The 24,027-nt window shown below is 50.7% G+C and overlaps 1 protein-coding gene across 7 annotated transcripts; it reads right to left on the minus strand.

Annotated features, from left to right (window-relative positions):
- Positions 1-550: 550 nt before the first annotated feature.
- On the minus strand, positions 551-23,610 carry PABPC1L (poly(A) binding protein cytoplasmic 1 like). 7 transcript variants are annotated; one of them, XM_082430156.1, is made up of 15 exons: positions 23,330-23,610; positions 21,189-21,382; positions 16,841-16,956; positions 14,997-15,136; positions 14,743-14,837; positions 11,669-11,806; positions 11,235-11,330; positions 6,806-7,072; positions 5,908-5,992; positions 5,142-5,270; positions 4,376-4,482; positions 3,451-3,544; positions 1,644-1,774; positions 1,115-1,189; positions 551-736 (listed from the first exon to the last, which is right to left on the minus strand). In XM_082430156.1, the coding sequence occupies exons 1-14, from the start codon at positions 23,520-23,522 to the stop codon at positions 1,136-1,138; spliced, it is 1,839 nt and encodes a 612-aa protein (XP_082286282.1). In that variant the 5' UTR covers positions 23,523-23,610; the 3' UTR covers positions 551-736; positions 1,115-1,135. The 7 variants fall into 7 exon arrangements, 6 of the variants coding, with proteins under 6 accessions (XP_082286282.1, XP_082286280.1, XP_082286277.1 ...); XM_082430154.1 differs by having other exon boundaries at positions 6,665-7,072; XM_082430155.1 differs by lacking the exon at positions 551-736 and adding an exon at positions 899-996 and having other exon boundaries at positions 6,665-7,072.
- Positions 23,611-24,027: the final 417 nt, after the last annotated feature.

Raw genomic sequence — 24,027 nt, forward strand, 5'->3', positions numbered from 1 at the left:
TAGAGGTGACATCTAGTCACAACAGACTGACTTTCTCTTCTTGAGGTCCACAAGGCAAGTAGCTTGATTTCCTCATGAAAACATAGGAGGCAGACCAGCATAACCTGGAAATCACAACCTGGGAAGGTAACCGAAAGCCCTTCTACAAGAGTGGAGTTGTGACACAGCACCTTAGTCAGCCAGCCCAGAGCGAAGAAGCAGTTGCTGCTTGCAGAGTCTCCTGCCCTGCAGGCTGCTCGAGCCAGGCATCCAGAACCCCAACGCACATGTGGGCACCAGGAGCTTCAGTGCTGTGTGACGACCACTTAGTCCCCCGCTGCACGGTTGGTGGGTGGCAGCTGCTCCTCTGGGGCTCTTACAGGTCGTCCTGCTCAGTTCCTGGCAGCTCTGCTCTGTCTGGTGCATGGTTTACACGCCCTCTGTGTAGTTAGCGCAGCGCGCCTTTGGGTTTCTGTTCCTCTTTCTTACAGCCAAAGCCCCAACCCAGTCAAGGCTACCCTTTGCTCTGCCCACCTCCCTCTGACACAAGAAGGCTTCCTGGGAGACAAGACGGAGTTTGCAGCACTTTTAATGCACAAAGCAACAGGTAAGAGGCTGGCTGGGTGACCAGCCTTCATTCCACAAAAAGCTCAAGTGCAGATACAGCCCAGTTGGGAAGTTACGGTTCACAGGGCCTTAGAGCCAAGAGCAGGAAACGCTGTTCTCTTGTCAGCCAAGGGAGTAAGGAGTCCATTTTCTGGGGGTGAAAAAATAAATGTTTCTAAAGCATGGCAGACACCCAGTCTTCAAGCAAGGACACAGACGAGCCCAAGCCAGGCGTTCCGGCAGGTCGCGTGGGGCCAGGCGGTGCCCAGGGGAAGGCCAGCCTATTCTGAGCGAGGCCGCCGGGGCGGGCAGCCGGCCCACTCGGCACCGGAGTCCACGCCAATTCCCATCACACAGTCTGTCCTCCTTGCCTTTGATCTTCACAGCTTCCCCTGAACGCCTCCTTGGTGCCTCCGAGATAAGCCAGTGACACCACAGCGTTCTCTGGGAGTCTGTGAATGTCCCTTCCCCGTTCCGTACAGCTTCTGGGCTCGGCTGCTCCGTCACCCTTCCCCTGACCACCACCCACCTGGTCCCGCCGCGCATGCACTCAAGTCTGCTCCGTGGCCTGGTGGTCCTGCAACACCGCCAGAGCCTCTTCGACCTGTGGGACACACGGGGAGGGGTTAGTGCAGCTGCCCAGCAGGGTCCTGGGAGAGCCCTGCCTCCCCGCCTCGGCCCGCCGGATGCGAGAAGGCCCGCGCCCAGCCCCGCCGCCCCCTCTGACTGTGCTCACCGGCTCCCATGGCAGAAACCCACAGCCACCTTCTACACTGCCAGACGGCTGGGGGAACCCTAACCCTTGGGCTGGGTCAGAACACAGCGCCCTGTCGCACAGTCTTGCCTGCGGAGCTGCAGGGAGGCCGCAGGGGCTGAAGTAGCCGGCCCTTCACTAAGGCCCTCTGCCACCTCCACATTCTGCAGGTATCAGCCGATTTCAGCAAGAAGATACACTTCACCTGTCTAAGCAGCAGCCTACCGGCTCGCCTAGGAGAGGCCTTGATCGGTAACCCTCCTCTGCCCCCAGGCCCCCCCGCTCCTCGCAGGCTCCAGCCCACCTTGACGTTGAGGGACTCTGGGGACTCCAGCAGGAGCAGCAGCTCCGAGTTGTCGATCTCCAGCAGCATGCCCGTGATCTTGCCCGCCAGCTGGGCGTGGACATTGTAGATAAGGGGGTAGAGACGCTCACCTGTACGGAAGAGCCTCTGAGGCTTATGCACACAGCTGGCGGACAGCCCGGGCGTCCCAGGGCGGGGGTGGTATTGTGGAACGCAGCAGAGGGGGCATCCGGGTTTTTGTCCCAGAACTGCTCCCTCCAGGTGTGTCCCTGAACACTCTCGGGGGCCTCTTCCCCAAGTGAGCATAGCCAACCCCGCCTTGGAGGCTAGTGTGAAGAATCAAATTTGATATTACATGTAAAGTACACTGCATAGGCTCTGACACAAGGTTGGTTGCTGTTTTAAAGACTACTCTTAGGGCTTCCCTGGTGGCGCAGTGGTTAGGAATCCGCCTGCCAATGCAGGGGACACGGGTTCGAGCCCTGGTCCGGGAAGATCCCACATGCCACAGAGCAACTAAGTCCGTGCACCACAACTACTGAGCCTGCGCTCTAGAGCCCGCGAGCCACAACTACTGAGCCTGTGTGCCACAACTACTGAAGCCCGCCTGCCTAGAGCCCATGCTTCGTAACAAGTGAAGCCACCGCAATGAGAAGCCTGCACACCGCAACGAAGAGTAGCCCCCGCTCGCCGCAGCTAGAGAAAGCCCGCGCACAGCAACAAAGACCCAACGCAGCCAAAAATAAATAAATTTTTAAAAATTAAAAAAAAAAAAAAAAAAGACTACTGTTGTTCATTTGGCAAGAAATCACTTGAAGGATCACATTGAAATTCTAGACGGGATACGATAATGCCGAACTTGACTTCTTGGAGGGACAGGGGAGCCAAGCACACAAGATAAACTTACCTTCCACCACTGGGCACTTTGAGTGACGGGGCCTAGTGTTGGTGGTCAGCCCATCTGGGCAACGTGTGGAGGGTGCAGCCGGGGGTGGAGGTGCTGGGTGCCTTCAGTGGTGGGGGAGGGCTTCTCCCCCAAGGGGAGTGAAGATGTTTCCAGGGCGCTGCTTACAGAGCCTTCTACCGCCACTAAGCCCATTTAGAATTTTTCTTTGAGGGGTGGGTAGTAAAGTGGCAAAACCCCAAGTGAGCCGAGCAAACAATGGCGTGGTGGCAATGGGGGCCTTCAGAGAAGAGTCTGGAGATCTAGGTGAAGGAAAGAGCCTGGGAACCACAGCAAGCTCGTTCATTCATTAAGCAGGTAGGGGCCTTCTTAAGGAGGGCCTGCCACAGAGGCCGGGATGGAGATGGACTGCACGGGAGATCAGGGGCCAGGGGGAACAATGTCTGTTTCCCCAGGGCACGTTTATGTTCTTCCTCCCTGCCGTGGGCACTGGGAGACCGAAGAAACACGGTGACAGCCTCTTCCCATCATGAGAGGTGTGAGGAACCACAGCACCCACCTTAGGGGCCATTTCCTGGCAGAAACCCAAGACCCTACCCTTCTGCTCCTCCTCCTGGCCCCTCATCTCCCCACATCTGGGGTCTCTCCCAGCCTGAGTCAAAGTCACAGAACAGCAGAGCTGGAAGAGATCTCGGGACCATCTGGTCTGACCAGCGTTTTAAGACAAGATGAACAGGGTCCTAGGAAGTAAAGGCCCTTTGGGCAAGTTCACCCGGCAGGTGGGTCAGCACGAGGCTGGGGACCTCGTCCTCACGTCTGACCTCCACTCAAGGCACTTCCCACCAGGTAAGCCGGCTGGTGGCGCCCCCTTCCTGCTCCAGGGTCGAGGAACCAGCCACTCACCGATCATCTGCTTCTGCTCGTGCAGCGGCGCTGCGGCCAGCATGGACGCAGTCAGGGGCTCCTGGCCGGGGACACGCACAGCAGGCTCCTGGACCTGCACATGGTGCCGGGGACACAGCCCTTAACCACACGGATGGGCAAGGCCTCAAAACACTGACACTTGTCGGGTGAGCACAGGCCTCCAGAAGGTTCTGGAAGAGGGGGAGCAGGGGGCAAGGCATGGACAATCGGGTGGGACAGAATCCCTAACAAGGGCACGGTGAACTAGACGACAGTGACGTCCTAGTGCAGACGTGTTCCGTGGTGCTGGGAACCCTATGCGTGTTGTCAAGTGAAAGCCACACGTCACTGACCACCTGGTGCTAAAGAAAGCACTTTTTAATCAGGTAGCTTTATGGCCGCATCCCCAGCATGATTTCTGACCCTTTCACATCTTGGTAACTTTAAAACCATTTTGCTCTCTAAAGCCTACTCTTGTTCATTTTGCAAGAAATAGTTTGAAGTATACACACAGAAATTCTAGACAGGATCTGAAAATGCTGAGTTGGAGAGTTTTTTTAGGGGCAGGGAGATAAATACACAGCCTTTCAATTACAGAAGATATTTTCAGTTCTATTCTGCCGATTGATCACATCCTCGCTGCTTACTACGTAAATACTAAGGAAACCCAAGTTAATTTTGGTAATAACCCAGGCAAAGCAAATTGTGATGAACAAAGAAACAAAAGAGATATCCCCACCACCCACCCTCTGTTAGTGGGTGGTGGGTGGGGATATCTCTTCTGATGGTACATGTTAATAAAGGAAACTTTACAAGCCAAGAAAAGAAAGAAAACCAAGGCCCAGACAGGGCCAGCACCTTAGACAAGGTTCTGAGCCAAGCAGCCCCGGAGCCCAAACTCAGTGGGCAGCTGGGCCAGCCTTACCCGGTGGGTGTTGGGTGTTGCCAAGGAACATCTGTGTGTCAGGAGAGGCCCCCTTGGTGAAGAGCATCCTGCCACACCGGGTCCTGTGGTCTGGGTACCGATGTTGGCTGTAAGAGGTAAGCAGGGATGGTAAGGCCCGACAGCAACCCAAAGGCATAACACCTCAAAACCAGCATTCACGTAGAATCCCCAGCGCAGAGTAAAGGGTCAGCAGACAGGCGTGCAAACATCTGCCAAATGAAGGAACAGATGCTTGCCTTATAGCCAAAACCTGCTCCCCTGTCCACAGCTGCCGCAGTACTTAGGTTCAGATCTGGTGCTGCGCCCCTGCACATATGATCACTTTCACCCGCATAACACGACGGGAATACTGCTTTCACCTGGATTTTTTTTTGGCCGTGCTGCGCGGCATGTGAGATCTTAGTTCCTCGACCAGGGATCGAACCCACGCCCCCTGCAGTGGAAGCTCAGAGTCTTAACCACTGGACTGCCAGGGAAGTCCCTCACCCAGATTTTAGACAAGAGGATACCAGGTACAGTAGGTAGCACGACCACAGAGTGAGTGAGCCCCGGAACTGGGTTGGTAGGACCCCGGAGCCCACGCCAACTACTACACTGCACGGCCTCAGATGCCGGCACTGCCCTCCAAGGGGGCCAGCGGCAGGGTCACCGTGGAAGCCGGTTCTGACTCCCCACCAGCAGCAAGCCCCTACCCACCACCGCACCCACCCTCCGTTCCATTCCTCCCGGCCCTGCCCACACTCACCCACTCCCTGGGCGTGGGGCACCAGGCATGGCACATGGGTGGAGATCTGCCTGGCACTGCCGATGGGGACCGAGGGGCGCCGAGACACAGCTGCTGGCTGGACAACCGAGGCCACAGGAGGGTAGGCGGCTTGCGGCATAGAGAACATGGAGAAAGTTTGGGTGGAGGGGGACAATCAGGCGGGCACACTGCACCCTGACAGCTCTGGGGTGAGGAAGGGGATGGAAAGGGGAACCAGAACATTCTGCAGCAGAAAGAGGAGTGAATTCACTGGCAGACCCAGAACTCCAGGGGAGGGCGTTGGAAATCTGCAATTACAAAGCCAACTTCTGTCTACCCAGGACCCCAAGAGGCATAGGTACCAGGACCACGCAGCCTGGTCCCCCAGGGCAGCTTCAGGTCAGGGTGAACGTCACTCTTAGAGAAGGACCATTCATCAACAGTAGTGCCAAAGGAGTATTATTTTCTCAGCTTTGCAGGAATTTTCACCGTCACCAATCAGGAGAGCCTTTGGAGCTCACTGAAGATAACAGCTGCGTGTGTGTGTTTTACGGGCTCGGCCCTGTCCTTGGTGATTTACACACATCTCACTCAGGCCCACGTTCACAAAAGGAAACCGAGGCTCAGAGAGGTGACGTGACCCGCCCAAATTAACACCCTGGGAAGCGGCAGAGCCAGGCTTGACCCCCAAGCTCGTGTCCTTAACCCACTGTGTTACACGCTGCCCCACGGGACCCATGTGGAGGGCAGGGCCTGGGTCACTCACACGAGGGTCTGGGTAGCTGGGCCGTCCACCTGGGGGCAGGCTGGACAGGTGGGCCAGAGCCATAGTATGGGGCCTGGGCTGGAGGCTGTGTGGGACAGAAAGACCTAGAGTGAGGGGAGTTGGCAGCAGGGGAGGTGAGAAACTGCATCCCCTCAGGGACACCACTATGGGAATTCCACTGTCCCCTACAGGGGACTGGTCATTATAGACCCACAAAGCTGGGGTGAAGGCTCCTGCTTCCCACATCAGGAGGTCCATTAGCCCTGAACCCTTCAGGGCAAGATCTCAGGCTCAATCCTTGCCCCTCATGATCAGTACTACTAGCCCAGTGACCTGGATAAAAGGGCGACAATCCCACTGTTACTTGTGCCAGCTTAAGTAACTGCTAAGGGGGAGGAATGTTTCCATCCTCGGAGCCGTTCATCTTTCTACAGACATCTTTCTACTCCCTCCAGGTCACACAAGCTCCTTCCCCAAACCAGGCCCCTTAGAACATGAGCATCCAGGAGAGATGTTAGCAGGCATCCCACAAAAATGATCATCTAAGTTGGGGGAATGCTACATACTCTGCCAGTTTGGGAAAGTCATGGTGCCTACTGGCATATCAGGATAGAAGAAGGTACATAGTAAAGAAATCTAGGCTTCTTTGGCTTAATGCAATATTTCCCCAACGTATTTGACCGCAGAGACTCTTTCAGCATAACATTCACGAATCTCTCCCAGATCAGGAAGCACTGCTTGACAGGGACAAAATTACCCCTGTTAGAGATGGGGTGACAACGGCCGCCTGCCGAGTGCGTTTCCAGCAGAAGCATGTTGGGAATCTCTGTCTGCCTGTGAAGCTCTGATCTTCCTGCCCCACCTGGCTGTCAGGGAAGGGATGCGGACAGGAGGTCACCTGGGGCGCGGCGGGCAGGAAGTAGCTGGCAGGCTGCTGGAAGGAGCCCAGGAGGGGGCTGCCCAGGGCCCGCATGGTGGAGAGGCGCTGCATGTACTGGTTGGTCAGGATGGCCTTCCGCTCCTCCTTGCGCTGGGCCAGTGCCACGTACAGTGGCTTGGTCCCCACGATGCGCCCGTTCATCTCTGTCACGGCCTTCGTCGCCTCTTCTGGAGAGGAAAAACACACAAAGCCAAACCCTTTGCTGTGGCCACCCTCTGTCATCACCTAAAAGCAAGACAAGACAAGGGCTGCTGGGGGTGGAGAAGGAAGACTCCGGGGGCCATGCTCCCCACCCCCCGGGGGGCCCAGCCCAGTACTGAGGGTACCCAGGAGAAACTGCGATCAAAGGTGGGTTCTCTCTCACCCACACATTTACTGAGGCCCACCGTATGCCAGATGCTTGACATGCCTTCTTACTCGAAAGTGCAGCCACCTGAGCAGGGGGGCACGGCCACTCCCACTTTACAGGTGATGGAAGTGAGGCTCAGAGTGACTTGTCCAAGACAGGTCCACTTGCTAATGAGGGCTGCTCATCGTTTACTAGACCATTCCCCAGAATTAGTGAGAACAGCTGCATTTCAGAGTTAATTTTGATCTCTAAATTTTCCTTCTGAAAAGATTTTCCTAAGCAGTGATGGAAAGCCGGCTTAAATTGTTACTGTATCTGCCTTCGTCCGTGTGGCTAAAATGAAGTGGGATGGTAGTTTGGGACAGGTTAAAATCTAGGGGCAGGGTTCTTCGGCCAGGCTACAATCTTAAACCTTTCTGTAGGGGTCACTATAATGAAAAATCTGCATTTCAACTACTCCTCGGGTTTTATTAAACTACCCATACGGTTCTTTAGTTCATTTGTGAATTATGGACAAAGTAAGATGCTCTTAAGAGTTATGTTTCCTAGAGACTCCATGAAAGAGATTTGTATGGAATAGGAAAATAATTTGAATTTGTATTTTTGGTGCTTTATTGTGTTAATTTTCTTTGCGATAGAAACAAAATTCCTTACTATTATGGAAAAAAAAAAAAAAGAATGACTCACCCAGCCAGTGGGTCATACATTAGCCACAACTCAAACCTAATGCATGGTGCTGGTAAACCTCCTTTGCCTCGGCAAGGCACGGAGCCAAGTTCTTTAGGAATCTGGGGAAGAGGTTCTTAGCCTTTTTTTTAAAAAATTTTTTTATTAAAATAACCTTTCTATTGTGGAATGACTTTAGATTTATAGAAAAGTTGCAAAAATAGTACAGAGTGGCTGTATATCTTTCACCTAGCTTGACAAATGTACCATGTTAACAGTGGGACAAAACTACAATATTGACTGATTGGTACAATACTATTATTATCTACAATGCTATTAACTGAACTGCAGATTTCATCTGGATTTCACTGGACTTTCTAACATTTTTCTCTTCAAGGATCCCAACCATATTGCATATACGATTCTTGATCTTTTTTTAGGGTTGAGACACTGGCCTGACTCCATGAGGACTTGAGCTGAGAACATTTAAAATCTGCTCTATTAGAGCCCATGCTCTAACATCAATGATTTTCAACTGCACTTTGCTACTCATACAGGGGCCTCGACCTGAGCGTTCACAGATCCCCTCAGGGAGGTCCATGGATAGAATTCTGGGGGTCTGTGAACTCAGATGGGGGGAAAATGGCATCTTTATTTTTACATTAGCATTTCCTTCTATTTTGAATATAGGCAAAGAAAAAATATAGTAGCATTAGCTGTGCTTGTGACTTTGTCAAGAAGAATATTTTCATATCACATTAATTATTGCTGATCTCAAAATCTTTTAGGCTCCTTGCTACTTCACTAGATCTTATAGTTTGTTTGTTTTTTTTACCTTTTTCAGCCATACCACGTGGCTTGTGGGATCCTCGTTCCCCGACCAGTGATTGAACCCAGACCCTCGGCAGTGAGAGCACGGAGTCCTAACCACTGGACTGCCAGGGAATTCCCCTAGATCTTATAGCTTGATGCCTTAATAAAGCAGAACATACTGCTGTCACCTTAGTATTTTAACAAATATATTTCAATCCAATTGTTTTTTGTAATCTTATGAGTTTTCTTTTATGCATTTAAAAATATCCTCAGAAGGGGTCCATAGGCTTTATGAGACAGCCAAATTTTCTTGGCACAAAAATATTGTCTCAACAAATTAATAAGAACTTCTGTTAGGTAGTTTTAAAAAAGATAAAATTAGTACAACTAATACTTATGCAGGGACTTCCCTGGTGGTCCAGTGGTAAAGAATCCGCCTTACAATGCAGGGGACACAGGTTCGAGCCCTATCAGGGAACTAAGATGCCACATGCCTCGGAGCAACTAAGCCCACGTGCCACAACTACTGAGCCCACGCGCCTCAACTAGAGAGCCTGCACCTCAATGAGAGAGCCCGTGTGCCACAGAGTCCACGCACCCTGGAGCCCACGTGCCACAACTAGAGAGAGAAAAAGCCGCACACTGCAACTAGAAAGAAGCCTGCATGCCTCAGTGAAGATCTCGCGTGCTGCAACTAAGACCCAACACGGCCTAAATAAATCAATGGAAAATAAAAAATAAAATAAATAATAAAGAATACTCATGCAGAGCTTACTAGGAACTTAATCTCTACGAAGTACTTATAACACTATCATCTCATTTTCAATCACTATTTTATAAAATAGAAAATATATTAAATTATATAAATATATATAAACTTATGTAAAATTCCCATCTTAGAACAAGATGGTCCGCCCCACTGTGCGTCAGCTCTAAGCACTCCAGATTTTGTACAATTCCCTTCATTCAAGGGGTCCTCAAGGAGGTCAGTGAATCTCCTGAAATTATATGCAAGGTATGTGAACAATTGTATCATTATTTCACTACTTATCGTGGGCAGGTGCTCCACTTGCAGGCCTTTTAGTTCTCAGGACACCTCTAGAAGTAGGTCATGTTGCTCCCATTTTACAGATGGGTAAACAGGGTCCAAATGGCAATGTCACTTCCTTCAGGCTCTACAGGTAGTTAATGGTAGGACTGGGATTTAGACCTACTTCTGATTAACTTTAAAATCCCAGCTTCCAACCACAATACTACACCAAGTATGCATTTGCCAGGAAAGAGGGCCCACAGCTTTTTATAAATCAGATTTATCAATTTACTGATTGATAAATTTAATCAGATTTCCTGATGCTTAATTCACAGGTCCCACAGCTTTCTGTCACTTTTTTGGGGAAAAGGTCCTTAACTCAAAAATTATTAGAACCTCTTCCCCAAATACCAGGCTCCATGAAGGACATTTTAAATTGGATTCAACAGGCAAAAGAACTTCTAGACCACATCCTAAGAACCCAACCATCACACCACACGTGCAGGTCCTCAGCCCCGTCACCCACACTGACCTCTTTGGAAAGTCCTTCATTCCCACCTGCAGCTCCCTACCTCCTCACAGTCAAGTCAAATGCTGCTGCCACTGCCACTTCTTACAGGAAGCCCTCCTTCCTGTTCCACTGAGTTCCCGCAGCTCTACCTCCTCCACTTACCCCAACCCCACCCCACCCTACAGTAGATTTGAGTTAGTGATGCATCTGACTTCCCCGCTAGACTATAAGTTACTCAAGGGCAAGGACTACGTCTGACTTATTCCTGTGTGCTTCCCACAGGGCCTGGCAAAACAGCAGGTGCTCAAGTATGGAATGAAAGAACACTAGGTCTTCTTAAAATAACGTGGGGAGCTTTTAAAATTAAGATGCCCAGAGCTCTACATTCAGTTTGTCTGACTCGGATGTCTATTTAAGAGCTCTCCAGGGTATTTTAATGAGAAGCCAGGGTTCAGAACCATCCAGGGAGCCCACCGCCCACCCTCATCTTATAGATGAGGCTTGGAAGACATCTGCGCAAGGTCACAGAGCCAACATCACATCTCTGGTGCTAGGAGGGCACACGGTAGCCGCTCAATACGTAGGGAAGAGTGAGTGAAGAATGATGCAGCCCAAGCCTCTCATTTTCCAAATGGGGAAACTGAGGCCCGGAAAGGGGTTATGTCACCAGCCAAGGCCAGACAACAAAAGTCAATGGAAATTCTGAGACACAAATTTCTGGAATCTGGCATACAGTAGGCACTCAATAAATGCTTGTTGAATGAACCTCGGTTACAGTGAGCCCCAGCAAGTCCAGCTGTGTGACTGGGACTGTATTTCTACCCTCTTCCCCTCCAGCCCAGACAAGGCTGCAGATGGACGACAAGCTCCAATGGGGTCAGACCCAGCTCCCAAACTCCAGAAGGAGCAGCGCAGCACCAAATCCCTGGAAGCCCCGGGGCGGGGATGGGGGTGTGCGTGGGCAGTGAGGATGGGAGGGGAAGGCTACCGATCCCCTGTGGGTGCCCCCCGCCCTCACCTTGGCACTGGTGATCACTCCATAGGGAGAGAACTCTTTCCTCAGTTTCTCATCATCGATGGAGTCATCCAGGTTCTTCACATACAGGTTCACGCCCTAGAAGGAAAGGATACCCGCTAGATAGATGTGCCCCTTCCCCTCCAAGCCCCAGAATGACTTGGGGTGAGGGGAGGGGCTTACATGGGCCAAGGGGGCACTGGAAGCCCCGCCCACCAAGCCTCCAGTTCTCAGTCTCATGCAGCACCCCTGCGCCTCACCCATCACTCAGCGAGCCCATCACCTGGAAGCTGCAGCCCCTCCCCACTCCCCCCATCTCTAAAGCCAAGTTCCCGGAAGCAAGCGGGATTGCTGGAGGAGGGAGTCGCATTCAGGGCTGCCCACACACAGACACTTTCACATCGAAGCAGCTGCCCCACAGGAAGCCTGTCCCTCACCTGGTAACGGGTCAGCCGGTCCTGCTTCATCTGCTCGAACCTGCGCTTCAGCTCATTCTGCCGCTCCACCCGCTTCTGGGCCCGGCCGACGTAGAGCAGCCGTCCACGCACCTCCCTCCCATTCATGTCCATCACAGCCTGTGCAGAGAAGAGGCAGCCAGAGGGCTTGGTAACCACCCCCACGGGGCCTTGGCCTTAGCCCTGACCTCCAGTCCCATCTTCCGGGCCCAGACGGGGCCACCTGCAGGCCAGGCTGGCCTTGTTAGCCGAGAATAACTAGTACCAGGATCCAGGCCATTTAAAGTGAATCCATTTTTTAAAAACATGGGACAGACTTTCAGAGTAAACTGTAGATTTTTTAAAAATTTGTTTGGGCTCTACTTGAAAAAGTGAAATTGAAATTTGCAAAGTTTCCCACGATGTAACATTTAGGTTCTAACTGTAACTACACACTGATGATTAGAACAAAGCAACAAGCATAATTCTTTCAAAAGGGCGTGATGGCGTAATCAACATCCTTCATGTTGGGTTTCACAGCACAGAGAACGGTTTCTGCTATGAGGACTTTAGAAACATTTGCTTCTTAACCCTTGATTTTTCTTTTCTTCAGTTAACTGGCCTAAGCCTGCCAGATCCCAAACTGTCAGTGGCTTTGATTGCATGAATTCCTACATCTTCTGCAAGACGTGCAATGTCTTAATCCATGAGGACCTACTGTATAGCACATAGAACTTGACTCAACACACTGTAATCACCGAAAAAGAATGTATAAGACTGGTAAGAATCTGAAAAAGAATATATAGATGTCTCTGTGTAAGTGAATCAAGTTGCTATACACCAGAAAGAAACATAACATTGTAAATCAGCTATACTCCACTATAAAAATAAAGATAAATTATTTAAAAAAAAAAAGGGAGGGAGAGAGAAATTGTTACTAAATTCGTTCAGGGGCGGTGACCCAACCTGGTGTCACATAAAAAAAAAAAAAAAAAAAGATGTGCAATGTCTCTCTGCAATCCACTAATAATGAGCTGAATCAGCATTGACTTATCTGCAAAAATCAGACCCATGTGAGTACTGACTCAAAGGTTTGGATTAGACATTGGTGTTAGGGAGGAGAAATATTTGAAAGGGAACTGACTTTTTAAGTGGTCAGTTCATTAGTAAATATTTTCACATAATGACTTGCTTCCCTACCTAGACATGCAAATATATGTAAATATATGTAAAAACACTCTGGGGCCCCAAGAACTGCCTGATCTATAGCAGTCTTAAAGGTCATTACCAGGGAACTTCCCTGGTGGTCCAGTGGTAAAGAATCCCCCTTACAATGCAGGGAACGTGGGCTAGATCCCTGGTCAGGGAATTAAGACACCACGTGCCGTGGGGCAACTAAGCCCATGCACCGCAACTACTGAGCCTGCACGCCTCAACTAGAGCCCGCGTGCCACAAACTACAGAGCCCACACACTCTAGACCCCGTGCGCCACAACAAAGAGCCTACGTGCTGCAACGAAAGATCCCGCATGCCTCAACGAAGATCCTGTGTGCCACAACTAAGACCCGACGCAGCATAAAATAAATAAATAAATAATAAATAAATCTTTTAAAAAACCCCAAAAAACAGGTCATTACCAAAGTCTCCAAGACCTTGGAGTCAATGGTTTCCCCTGCCAACTTCACTGCTCTACTTCAACTTGTCATTTTATAGTTGGGGCAACCAAAGTCTACAGAGAGGGTGGGACTTGTCCAAGGAGTCACAAGAAGTTACCTTTCAAAGGAGCCCTTTACTTAAGAACAAAACTTCAGGGTCAGAAAGAGTTGGCTCTAATTCCAGTGCTCTCTCCTCCTAGCTACAACCTGGTGGAACCTGATAACCACAGTAGAGCCCACACTGGTGGGAGGAGACAGGACAGTGTATGCAAAATCAGGTAGCACCTTGCCCGTGGTAAGTGCTCAGTGAGAAGTGGTTGCTATCAAGATGGCCCCAGGATCCAGGTCTCCAGCCAGAATCCACTATGAGCTGAGCTCTCCCATGACCAGTGATCTTAATGGGGCAGCAGCTACGGAAAGAGCTTCATGGTGGGAGGCAAAATCGGACATTATCCCTGCTTTGTTACTCATGCTGTGACCTTGTAGCATTCCCTTGCTCAACAGATATGTATCTGGTACCTACCAGCAGTAAAATACTAGAGATTTAATGGTGACATGAGACCCAGCCCCTGCCCTCAGTTCCATCCATGGAGATCTGAGCTAATGATGGAGACAGACAGGAGGGGCACCTTGTCAGAAGCACTGAGGACAGGAAGAGGTGGCTTCCTGAAGGAGGGAAAAGTATAAGCTGAGACCCATCAATAATCTACAGCTACGCTGTCCAACATGGCAATCACTTGTTGCATGCAGCTACTGAATACTTGAAAAATGGCTAGTCTGAACTGACATGGGCTAGAGGTACCAGATTTCAAAGACGTAGTACAAAAAAGGGACTGTAAAATCTCAATTTTTATCAATGTAAATATTATATCACAATTATATCAATATTATATCACATTGAAGTGATAATTTGAATAAGTTAAAATATATTATTAAAGTTGCAGTGTTTTGTTTTTTTTTTAACCCTTTTTAATGTGGCTACTGGACAATTTTGAACTGCACATGTGGCTCATGTTATATTTCTATTGGACAGCATTGGTCTAAAGAGTAGGGGAGGGGAAGTGTTTTGAGAAAACAATATTTTCAAAGTCTTGGAAGCAAGAAATAACATGGCACTTCCCTGGCCTCATTCCCACGATCAATTCAAGAAGAGGGTAATGGCTGTCTCAAAGGCCCCTAGTAGCTCCCATGCTGCAAGATTCTATGAAAAGCCAGCCAGCCTCAGGGTATGGAAGCAACCGGAGGAGGCTGAAGGCGTCTGCCTTCACCCCAGGCAGGAAGGGCCCTGGCTTGTGTGGACCCATGCTGGGGAGGGACTATTTCCTCCACAGGCAGCTGGAGCCCTCCGCTCCTGATCTCCCTTCTTCCTAGTCCTGGCTCCGCACCTCCTCCACGAAACAGGGCCATGGGGAGGTTCCTACCTTCTGGGCTTCCTCATGCGTCTCAAAGTTGACAAAGCCAAAGCCGCGGGAGTGGCCGCTGTCATCCCTCATCACCTTGACACTCAGTATCTTCCCTGGGAAGGGCAACCCGTCTCAAAGGGGAGTCGGGCAAGCCCTGAGATGTCCCCTCCCTTCTCCCAAGTCTTCAGGAAGCCCCAGGGGGCACCCCCGTCCCAGCCCAAGCTGGGAGTAGAAGAGAAGTGATCCCCAGCTCCCTTGGGGAACACGCCCACCAAACTGGGAGAAGAGGTCCTGCAGGCACTGCTCATTCACGTCCACATGGAGGTTCTTCACGTAGATATTGGTGAACTCCATGGCCCGAGCTCCCAGCTCTGCATCCCGCTCCCGTCGGGGCTTGAAGTGGCCAACAAAGCTGTGGACACACCAACAGGGTAGGCAGCTGCCTATGGCTGCCATCGGCCACCCCCATCCCTGCCCCGGCCCACCCAGCAAGCCTGGGTCACTTGAGTCAATTGCCGACGGCCTCCACGATCTCTGTACCCCTCATCAAGGGACTGGGCAGGGCAATGCTCCTTAGATAGCATACATCCAAGGACTGACCACTTCCAACAGCCAAGCTTCTATGTTCCAGCGTAAGGTTAAGATGACTTCATTCTTGGGGCAAATGCACAGGATCTCCTACTGCACATGAGGCAGCTGAGTGCCCAGGAGATAAGAGCACAAATTTGGGAGTCACACAGACAAGGGCTTGAATCCTCGCTCTGCAGTTACCAAGCTGTGTGACCCTGGGCAAGTTACTTAACCTCTCTGAGCCTCAGTGTTCATTCCTGTAAAACTGGGGCTCAAACTCACATCACAGGGATTTGCTTATTCATTTAACACGTACTGGGTGCACTGGGGAAGTGGCTGTGAGAGAACCAGATGTGGTTTATGCCAGTACTGCTGGGGTTGGGGAGGGGGGCACTGAAATCATTTAAATACATTATGAATTTTAAAAATTGTAATTTCTAAGTCCACATAAACACATCTAGGAAAGTATCTTAGATTAAGAAAAACAAAGCAAGCATAAGAAAATTTGATGGTACCTATAAGACAGCGGTCCCCAACCTTTTTGGCACCAGGGACCGGTTTCGTGGAAGACAATTTTTCCACGGACGGGGGGTGGGGATGATTTGGGCGGTAATGCGAGCAATGGGGGGACGGTTCAGGCGGTAATGCTATCGAGGGGGAGCGGCAGATGAAGCTTCCCTCACTTGCCCACCACTCACCTCCTGCTGTGCAGCCCGGTTCCTAACAGGCCGCAGACCGCTACCGGTCCACAGCCCGGGGATTGGGGGCTCTGATATAAGACATTTAGCACAAACGAGTGATAGCTGACACCAAAAAGTGAAGGAAACTGAGTGACAAAGGAAAACAGGCAAACTAAAAGCTGACAAAGATAGAAACACACTTCTGGAGAACTGGGAAAAGCCCGCCAAAGTTCTGGTTCACTGACAGGAGGCTACCCTGAGAAACTCTGGACAAAATGACTCTGGGTGCATCTCCCACCCCAAAGCCTCCTCCACTGCTCAGTCTTGGGCATGGGGCTGGGCCATCTGATGGGCAGAACCAGAACTGGGGGAGGGAACTGCCAGAGCAGATTCTCTCCAGCATCTGCACCTCAACTTTCCCATCTGTGAAGTGGGGATGATGCCAAACTTAAAGGCATGAAAATGGCAGGCTAAGCATATGCCAACCTTCCTTCCTGTCCCCAGATCTCAGGAAACAAAAGGTTTAATAAAATTCACAGCCATGCTGAGAAGGCTGGAAAACAGACAAAAATCACTCTGTCCATTGATGATTTGGCCATTAGCTGTTCCTGCTAGAATTTCTAAAGCATCGCCCCATTTGCTACTCAGAACCCCTCTAATGCATAGCAGCAGCCCCATGTTTTACTTGAGGAAAGGGAGTCCCTGGGAGATTGAGCAACACGTCCGAGGTCATACTGCCAGGAAGAATACCAGCAGCTGCTCAGTGCCAGGCGCCCATTAGACGGTGGCAGTACTATGGGTCCTAAGTTGGTGGTACCATGATTCTGCTCCTTTAGCCCTGGCGCCATCCACATCCCACCACTCACACTTTGCGGTCATTCAACAGCATCCCGTTCATGGTGCTGATGGCATTCTCTGCAGCCTCGTGGGTCTCAAAATGCACAAAGCCAAAGCCTCGGGAGCCATGATCATCACACACCACCTGGGCCACAGGGAAACAGGACATGAAAAGCATCCAACAGAGAAAAAGAATGGCAACAGCAATAATGACTAATATCTGAGTGCTTGCTCTGTGCCTGTGAAGACAATCCTATGTCGCACAACAGCCCTAGTTTAGAGATGGGAAACGAAAGCTCAAAGAGGTCAATCTACTTGCTTAAGATCACACAGTAAGGAGGGATAGAGTCCTCAAACTGAACGCAGATCTCATCTATACCACAGACCAGCTTTTAATGATCTTCCTAAAGCGATGGATAAAAGGATTAGATTCAAGCCACCTTCCCCCCTTTCTGCATCTTTGTTTCTAACAGCAAGTTAGAAACAACCCGAGATCCATCAAGAGGAGACTGGTTAAGTAAATTACAGTATATTCATCTTGGTCTGCTGTATGTGCATAGTTGAAGAGAATGTGGTAGATGTCACAGCTGGCAGGGTTACCTGTAAGGTATACTGTTAAGTGGGGGGAAAAAAATCAAGCCCATTTGGGTTAAAGTGGGCATCTATACTTCTGAGAAAACTTTTGGCATTTTTTGGTAACATTCAATTATGTTTCTGCTAACACAAGAAATACATATTTAGGGGAAACTTTTGGAAAGTGAGAGCGAGAGAGACAAAGAAATAGAGAAAGATTGAGAAAGTGAGGAAGACAGGGGAAAGAAAGAAGGAAGGAAGGAAAACAGGAAGAGAAAGTGTGGGATGGTTATTTATTTTTTTAAAAAATTTATATACCATTTTTAAAAGGTTACTTTCCACTTACAGTGATTACAAAATATTGGCTCGATTCCCTGTGTTGTACAATACATCCTGGAGCCTATCTTAAACCCAAAAGTTTGTACCTCCCACTCCCCGTCCCCTATATTGCCCCTCCTCCCCCTCCCCACTGGTAACCACTAGTTTGTTCTCTGTATCTGTCCTCTGTATATGTGAGTCTGCTTCTTTTTTTATCATATTCACTCGTCTGCTGTAATTTTTAGATTCCACATATAAGTGATATCATATAGTATTTGTCTTTCTCTGTCTGACTTATTTCACCTAGCATAATGCCCTCCAAGTCCATCCACATTGCTGCAAATGGCAAAATTTCATTCTTTTTTATGGCTGAGTAGTATTCCATTGTATATATATAAACCACATCGTCTTCATCCATCCATCTGTTGATGGACACTTAGGTTGCTTCCATATCTTGGCAGGGAAATTTTTAAAACAGACACACACAAAACTGTTAATAATTATTTCCGGGAACTAGTGTTGAAAGCGACGAAAGCTTTTTTACTTTATTCCTTTCCAGGTTGTTTAAACTTTACCAATTAGTCTATTATTTCAACAGCAAACTTGTTTCAAATTTTGAAAAGACCCACAAACATACTACCGCCATTCTGTAGGGCTCCCGACTCGAGTTAGGACAGACCTCGCGAATGGGAAAGACCTTCAGTTCACAAAGTTCCTGTCCCTCTGGCTGAACTTGCACTAAGACCCCTAGTGACCATCTCACGGAGTCCACGGCTCCACTCATCCCCGCAGCCACCGCCCCGGCACAACTAAGTGACATTTTCTGCCTCGACCACCACCCCAGCCTCCCAACCCGGCTTCTGGGCTGACCACTGGGACGCTTTTTCTAAAATGTAACTGTGACCATGTCCCTCTGGGAAATAATCTCCAGTAGCTCCTACAATCCACAGAACTATACCAACTTGGCATTTGAGGCGCTCCAATTGGCCCTTCACAAGTCCTGCTTCCAAGTCCACACCCAACAAGCAGCCCTCCAGCCCCAAGCAGGGTCCCTCCGCTTTCACCTCAAGCTCAGGCCTGTCATTCAGATTTAATCATATTGACTGGGTTCCACTCTGAGCCAAGCACCTGCTAAGGGCATCACATACTGTTATATTTGTCATCAGAACCCTTCCAGGCAATTCTTAACCTCTGAGCCCCAGCTGCCCGATTGGGGAAAATGGGAATAAATGACTTGTCCGAGGTCGCCCAGCCAGCAGAAGTAACTATTTGATTCCTGTAGATGCTTAATGAGATGCTCGCTACTCTTTCTATATTGTGAAGATTATGTGAGGTAATATACATTCACAACCACCTAAGAGGTAGGTTCTACCACTGCCCCCTTTTATAGAGGAAACTGAGGTATGGAGAGGTTAAACAACCAGCCCAAGGCCACACTGCCAGGAAGTGGAAGAGGCAGGATTTGAACCCAGGACACTTGGCCCCAAAGTCCAAGGTCTGGCTGACTATGTCATGCTGACTCTCTGCTCGGTAGGCTGGGCTGACCTTTGCACTTGAGTGGCGTGACTCCAAGCCCAGTGGAGTTCCACAGTGCCTCAGAAACCTTTCCTCAGCCCCAGGGCACTCTCCTTTCTGGGCCTTTGACTCCCCGGATCCCCGTGCATTCCCTTCAGAGCCCAATTTCCAGCTGTTCCTAAAAGTCTCACCATCTCCAACCAGCCTGAGAGCACTTGGTAGCACACAAGGAATAGCTCTAACACAGAGGGTGCCATCACTCCCAACCTCTCCCCATACCCCCGCCATCTCCCCAGAAGGGTGGACACGCCAGAGGCTATACGGTAACTGACCAGCCATCCTCATAAAACCTAAAAGCAAACACCAGGGGAACGGACCACACTGAATGCCTTGTATCTAATCAGGCCATAACAGGGCTTCATTAGGCCTTCAAAGACTTGCCCGAGTCTCACAGAACTTTCTGTCCAATCCTCAGTGGCCCAGAGGAAGCCTCAAGGCCTGGCTAACGGGGACAGACATACTCTTCCCTGTTAAGTTAGCTTCAGCTAAGCCAGCAAATCCATTGGTTCAGATCCTGCATTGGCCACTGACCTCCCACCCCCATAACATATAACTGTGAACAAGTAACCCCAACTCTGAGCCTCTCTGCCCTCCAGGGTAACTCCGGGATCCTCCTATTTGCATCTTAAGAGGTCATTTTGGGAAATTCAGTGAGGACGTGTATGCAGAAAATCTAGCACATAGAAAGTTCTGGATAAATCTGCTGTTATCACTGTAAGAGCCTAGCACACAGTTAAGACTCTCTCTCTCTTCCACTGATCCTCAAAGACAGGAAACAGCCCTTTCTGTCTATCATGGCATGCCCTTAGCAGCTACTGCACCTCCTCCAGTCTGTCTGCCCCTCTGAGTCACAGGGGTATCCCCTCACTCACAGGGAGGTGGTGAGGCCTCACTTGAGAACTGCAGGACTGTGCCTGGCACATAGTAGGAGTCAAGGAAGAGTTCTAACACAGAGGGTGCCATCACTCCTCATCCCCCCTGCTGCCTCCCCAGAAGGCTGGACATGCCAAAGGCTGCAGGGTAACTGACCAGCCACCCTTATAAAATCTAGCGGGCAAAACACTCAGGGTTAAGCCCTGTCAGGACAGACTGACCTGCTGCATGGCCCCTGACCCTCAACTACAAAGTCAGAGAAGTGACCACAGCCCTTCCCAAATGATAATACAGCCATTAGCTCAACAAATATTTATTGAGCACCTACTATGTTTTCACATCTCAGGTACTGGGATACAGTGGTGATTAAGAACAAGATCCCTACTCCTAAGAAACTTCCATTCTATTTTAAGAGAAATGTTACAAACAAGGTCTGGTCCATTGCCATCATGGCCCTCCTGTACCTACTTGCTTTGTCCTATAATTTCTACTGCCCTCTCATTCTGAATTCTGTTCTCATGACTTACTTTGGCCAGTAGAACGCAACCAAATGACAGTGTGCTAGTTCTGAACCTAGGTCTCAAAAGGCAAGGCGAGCTTCCACTCTCTGTCTCCTGGGACCCTGCTATTGCCATGAGAATAGCCTGGGCTAGCCTGCTGGAGGATGAAAGCCCACAGGGAGAAAAGCAGAGATGGTCCAGCTGACAACCACCCTCTCCCTAGAAGCAGAGCCATCCAGCTCTCAGTGGGCCTACAAAGGAACCCAGCCGAGAGCAGAAGAACTGCTCAGCTGAACTCAGCGCCAACCGCCAACGGCTGAATTACGAGCGGAATAAATCACTGTTGTTGACAGCCATGAAGTTAGGAGGTGGTTACACAGCAAGAGCCAGTTGATACGTAGGCGACCACTAAAACTGAGAACAACTACCATTCAGGTGCTTGCTGAACCTGGATCTTTACTGATGAGGTGCTGCTTGGTATCCCTCTACCACCACACAGGTGTCTAACACAGAACCACCCTCCAAGAGGCACACCCACCTTGCAAGAGAGGATGTTCCCAAAGGTGGAGAAGGTGTCATACAAGGCCTTGTTGTCAATGGAGTCTTCCAGGTTCTTGATGAAGATGTTGCCGACACCTGACTTGCGAAGTCCTGGGTCTCGCTGGGACCACATGATGCGGATGGGCTGGCCTTTGATCACCTCAAAGTTCATTGTGTCCAGTGCCCGCTCCGCTGGACAGGAGGAGAGAAAGGAGCTAGTGAAGGGGATTTTCTTTCCCTGAGCCCCAAAGAGCGTAATTGGGAGCTGAGCCAAAAAAAAAAAGAAAAAAAGAAAAGCGCCACTGTCTGGGTCTCACTTGAGATGAGAGCTTGAAGGCTCAGGAGGGATAAACAGAAAGAATTCATGTGTGTGGCGCTCCTTCCACCTTCCAGGTAGGATCTCCTTCAACTCTTCACCATAATGACGTGAGCACGAATTCCTATCCCCATTTTACAGAAGGGCAAACTGAGGCTCAGAAAGGGGAAAGATCAGGAGGGTCCCTATGACAAGGGTGGCAGCAGTTGGAGGAAACTGAAGCTCAGAGGTGCTGAGCAGCAGAGTTGAGATTTGATCCCAAGGAAGTATGGCTTTCGGGGAAGTGAACATCACCTCTCTGAGCCCACTTCTACACCTGTAAAGAGGGGATGATGATAATATTACCCACCTTTCTACATCTAACAAAGGGAGAGAATACCACCTGCCTCCAGGTTGTCAGACAGACTGAAAATTAAATAAGGTGTGCAAGGTGCCTTGTACTTTGTGCCTGGCACAAAATAGGTATCTGGTAAACAGTAGTATGTCTAAAAACAACAGCCTATGCCCATCCTTCTGCCAGGTGGTATGCTGTCCCCTGCTTCAGGGACACCTCTGGTTTCAGAGGGTTTGGAGGGGAACTGTGGAATACTCAGTGGGCAAGTTTCGAGAAGTCTGGGTTTTCCATCTAGTTCTGCCATAAACACCCAGGAGTAAAATCCTTCTCCTGTCTGGAGCTCAGTTTTCCCATCTATGAAGTCTGGCAGAAAGGTCAGGTTGTACAGGGCTTGGAGGAAGATGGCAAGAGGCAGTGGGTGGGTAGAGCAGAGCAGAGGGGAAGGCTCCCGGGAATCCAGCTCTGCCACCTGCTGGGAAACCCGCAGAACCACCACAGCAAACTCCCAGATCAGGGAACCTCCCCATCCTCCCAGGAGACTCAGAGTAAAGGCACCCCCTTTTGGACTTGGCTGGGGCAGGTTTTTCTTGGTTATGTTTCTGGAGTCTTACACCTGAACGCTATAGTTACTATGATTTTTCTTAGGTTAGCACTTACCGGGGGCTTACAATGTACCACGTGATACTGGAGCTACTTCATAGACAAAGCCCTCCATTCCTTCCATGCTACTGGATAATAAGACTTAGCCCCACTTTACAAATGAAGAGATGCCAAGCGTGAAATCTTGCTCCAGCTCGCACTCTAGTGGCAGAGCTCCAACAAAACCCTGCGCTCTAATCTGTCTCCTCTCCACTCAGCACCTAGCTGACAAGCTCTGATCCATCCTATCAGCTCTGAGAAACGGGTCGTGGAGCCTGGAGCGCAGGCAGCTTTTCTCGGTTCCCGAAGGTGGAGGCGCCTGGTGCAGACCTCGGGTCCGGCTGCCGGGAAAGGCCACAGCCCGGGGCCGAGCTCTCCCGGCTGCCCCGCTCATCACCCGTGTCTTCTCGGGCATCTTCCTCACCGGGTGCTTTGAATTGCTCATCCTCCCAATCACTCTATAAAGCAGGCACCACCCCCATTTTGCAGACAGGCAACTGAAGCTGAGAATGATTCATTTGCTCAAAGCCGCACAGCTGCCGGCTTTCTAATCCCAGGTCTGGCTGACCCCAAAGCCCTTGGCTGTTTTCACTGTCTTCACAGCTCTTCCGGAAAATGGAGCACCAGTAAAACACAGTAGGAGCACACTAACTGCTAGTTCCTGTCTCCGGGGCCTTTCGGAGCCCTTTCCAAGGCCTTGTATCTCTGGCCCTCAGTTTCCCTGGCTGCAAAATGGAAGATTTTGCAGGAGTAGCCAGAGGTGAGAGCGCGCGCGGGTGGCTGGGATGCTGTCTGCCTGTCTGTCGGTCGGCCGGTGGGTCGGTCCGCCCCCCTCCCCCCGGGGGCTCACCGTCGGCCGGCTGCTGGAAGTTGATGTAGGCGTAGCCCAGCGAGCGGCGGGTGGCCACGTCGCGGCACACGCGGATGGACAGGATGGGGCCGGCGGGCGAGAACTTCTCGTAGAGCATGGCCTCAGTCACGTCAGGGTGCAGGTCGCCCGCGTAGAGCGAGGCGAGCGGGTAACCCGGGCCGCTGGAGTTCATGGTGGGCGCGCGGCCCCGCGCTCGGCGCCCACGTGCGCTCACCCCGGAAGCGGGGGCGCGCGGGGCGGCCGGGTTCTTCCCACCCCCGTCCGCCCCCGGCCTTTACCTCCCCCGCCGCTCCGCGCGCCAATCGCGGGCGCGCTCGGACCCCGCCCCGCACCTGGGACCCCTCAGCCTTCTAGAAGCCCCAGGTGGGGGGCATCTCTGCCCCCGCGACGGGAGGCGGGGCGAGCTCTCACCGGGCCCCGGGTAGGGCTGCGGGGACGTGGGGGGGAGCTCCGAGCCGGCGCCAGCGGCGCAGAGAGGGCGGGGATACCACGGTAGGAGACCTGGGTTCTAATCCCCATTAGTCATTGTTCTCCTGCGCCCGTTTCCCTTCTCTGTGAAGTTGGGAGGATTCCCTTTACACAAGGATTAAAGGCGAGCTTGTGCTCTCTGCACGTTTCAGACACAAACGGGAGAATTGCGAGCAGGATGCCCTGTTTCAAAGCTTGCGTACCTACCC

This window comes from Balaenoptera physalus, assembly GCF_965194825.1.
Source record: "Balaenoptera physalus genome assembly, chromosome: 16".
NCBI lineage: Eukaryota > Metazoa > Chordata > Mammalia > Artiodactyla > Balaenopteridae > Balaenoptera > Balaenoptera physalus.

Excerpts from the sequence above, each read along its gene's own strand:
- PABPC1L (XM_082430151.1), bottom strand. The coding sequence starts at position 23,522 with ATGAACTCCAGCGGCCCGGGTTACCCGCTCGCCTCGCTCTACGCGGGC. Across the intron at positions 11,331-11,668 it reads ACCGGCTGACCCGTTACCAG|GGCGTGAACCTGTATGTGAA; the intron begins GTGAGGGACAGG and ends CTTTCCTTCTAG. Across the intron at positions 4,483-5,141 it reads GCCCCACGCCCAGGGAGTGG|CCAACATCGGTACCCAGACC; the intron begins GTGAGTGTGGGC and ends TACCTCTTACAG.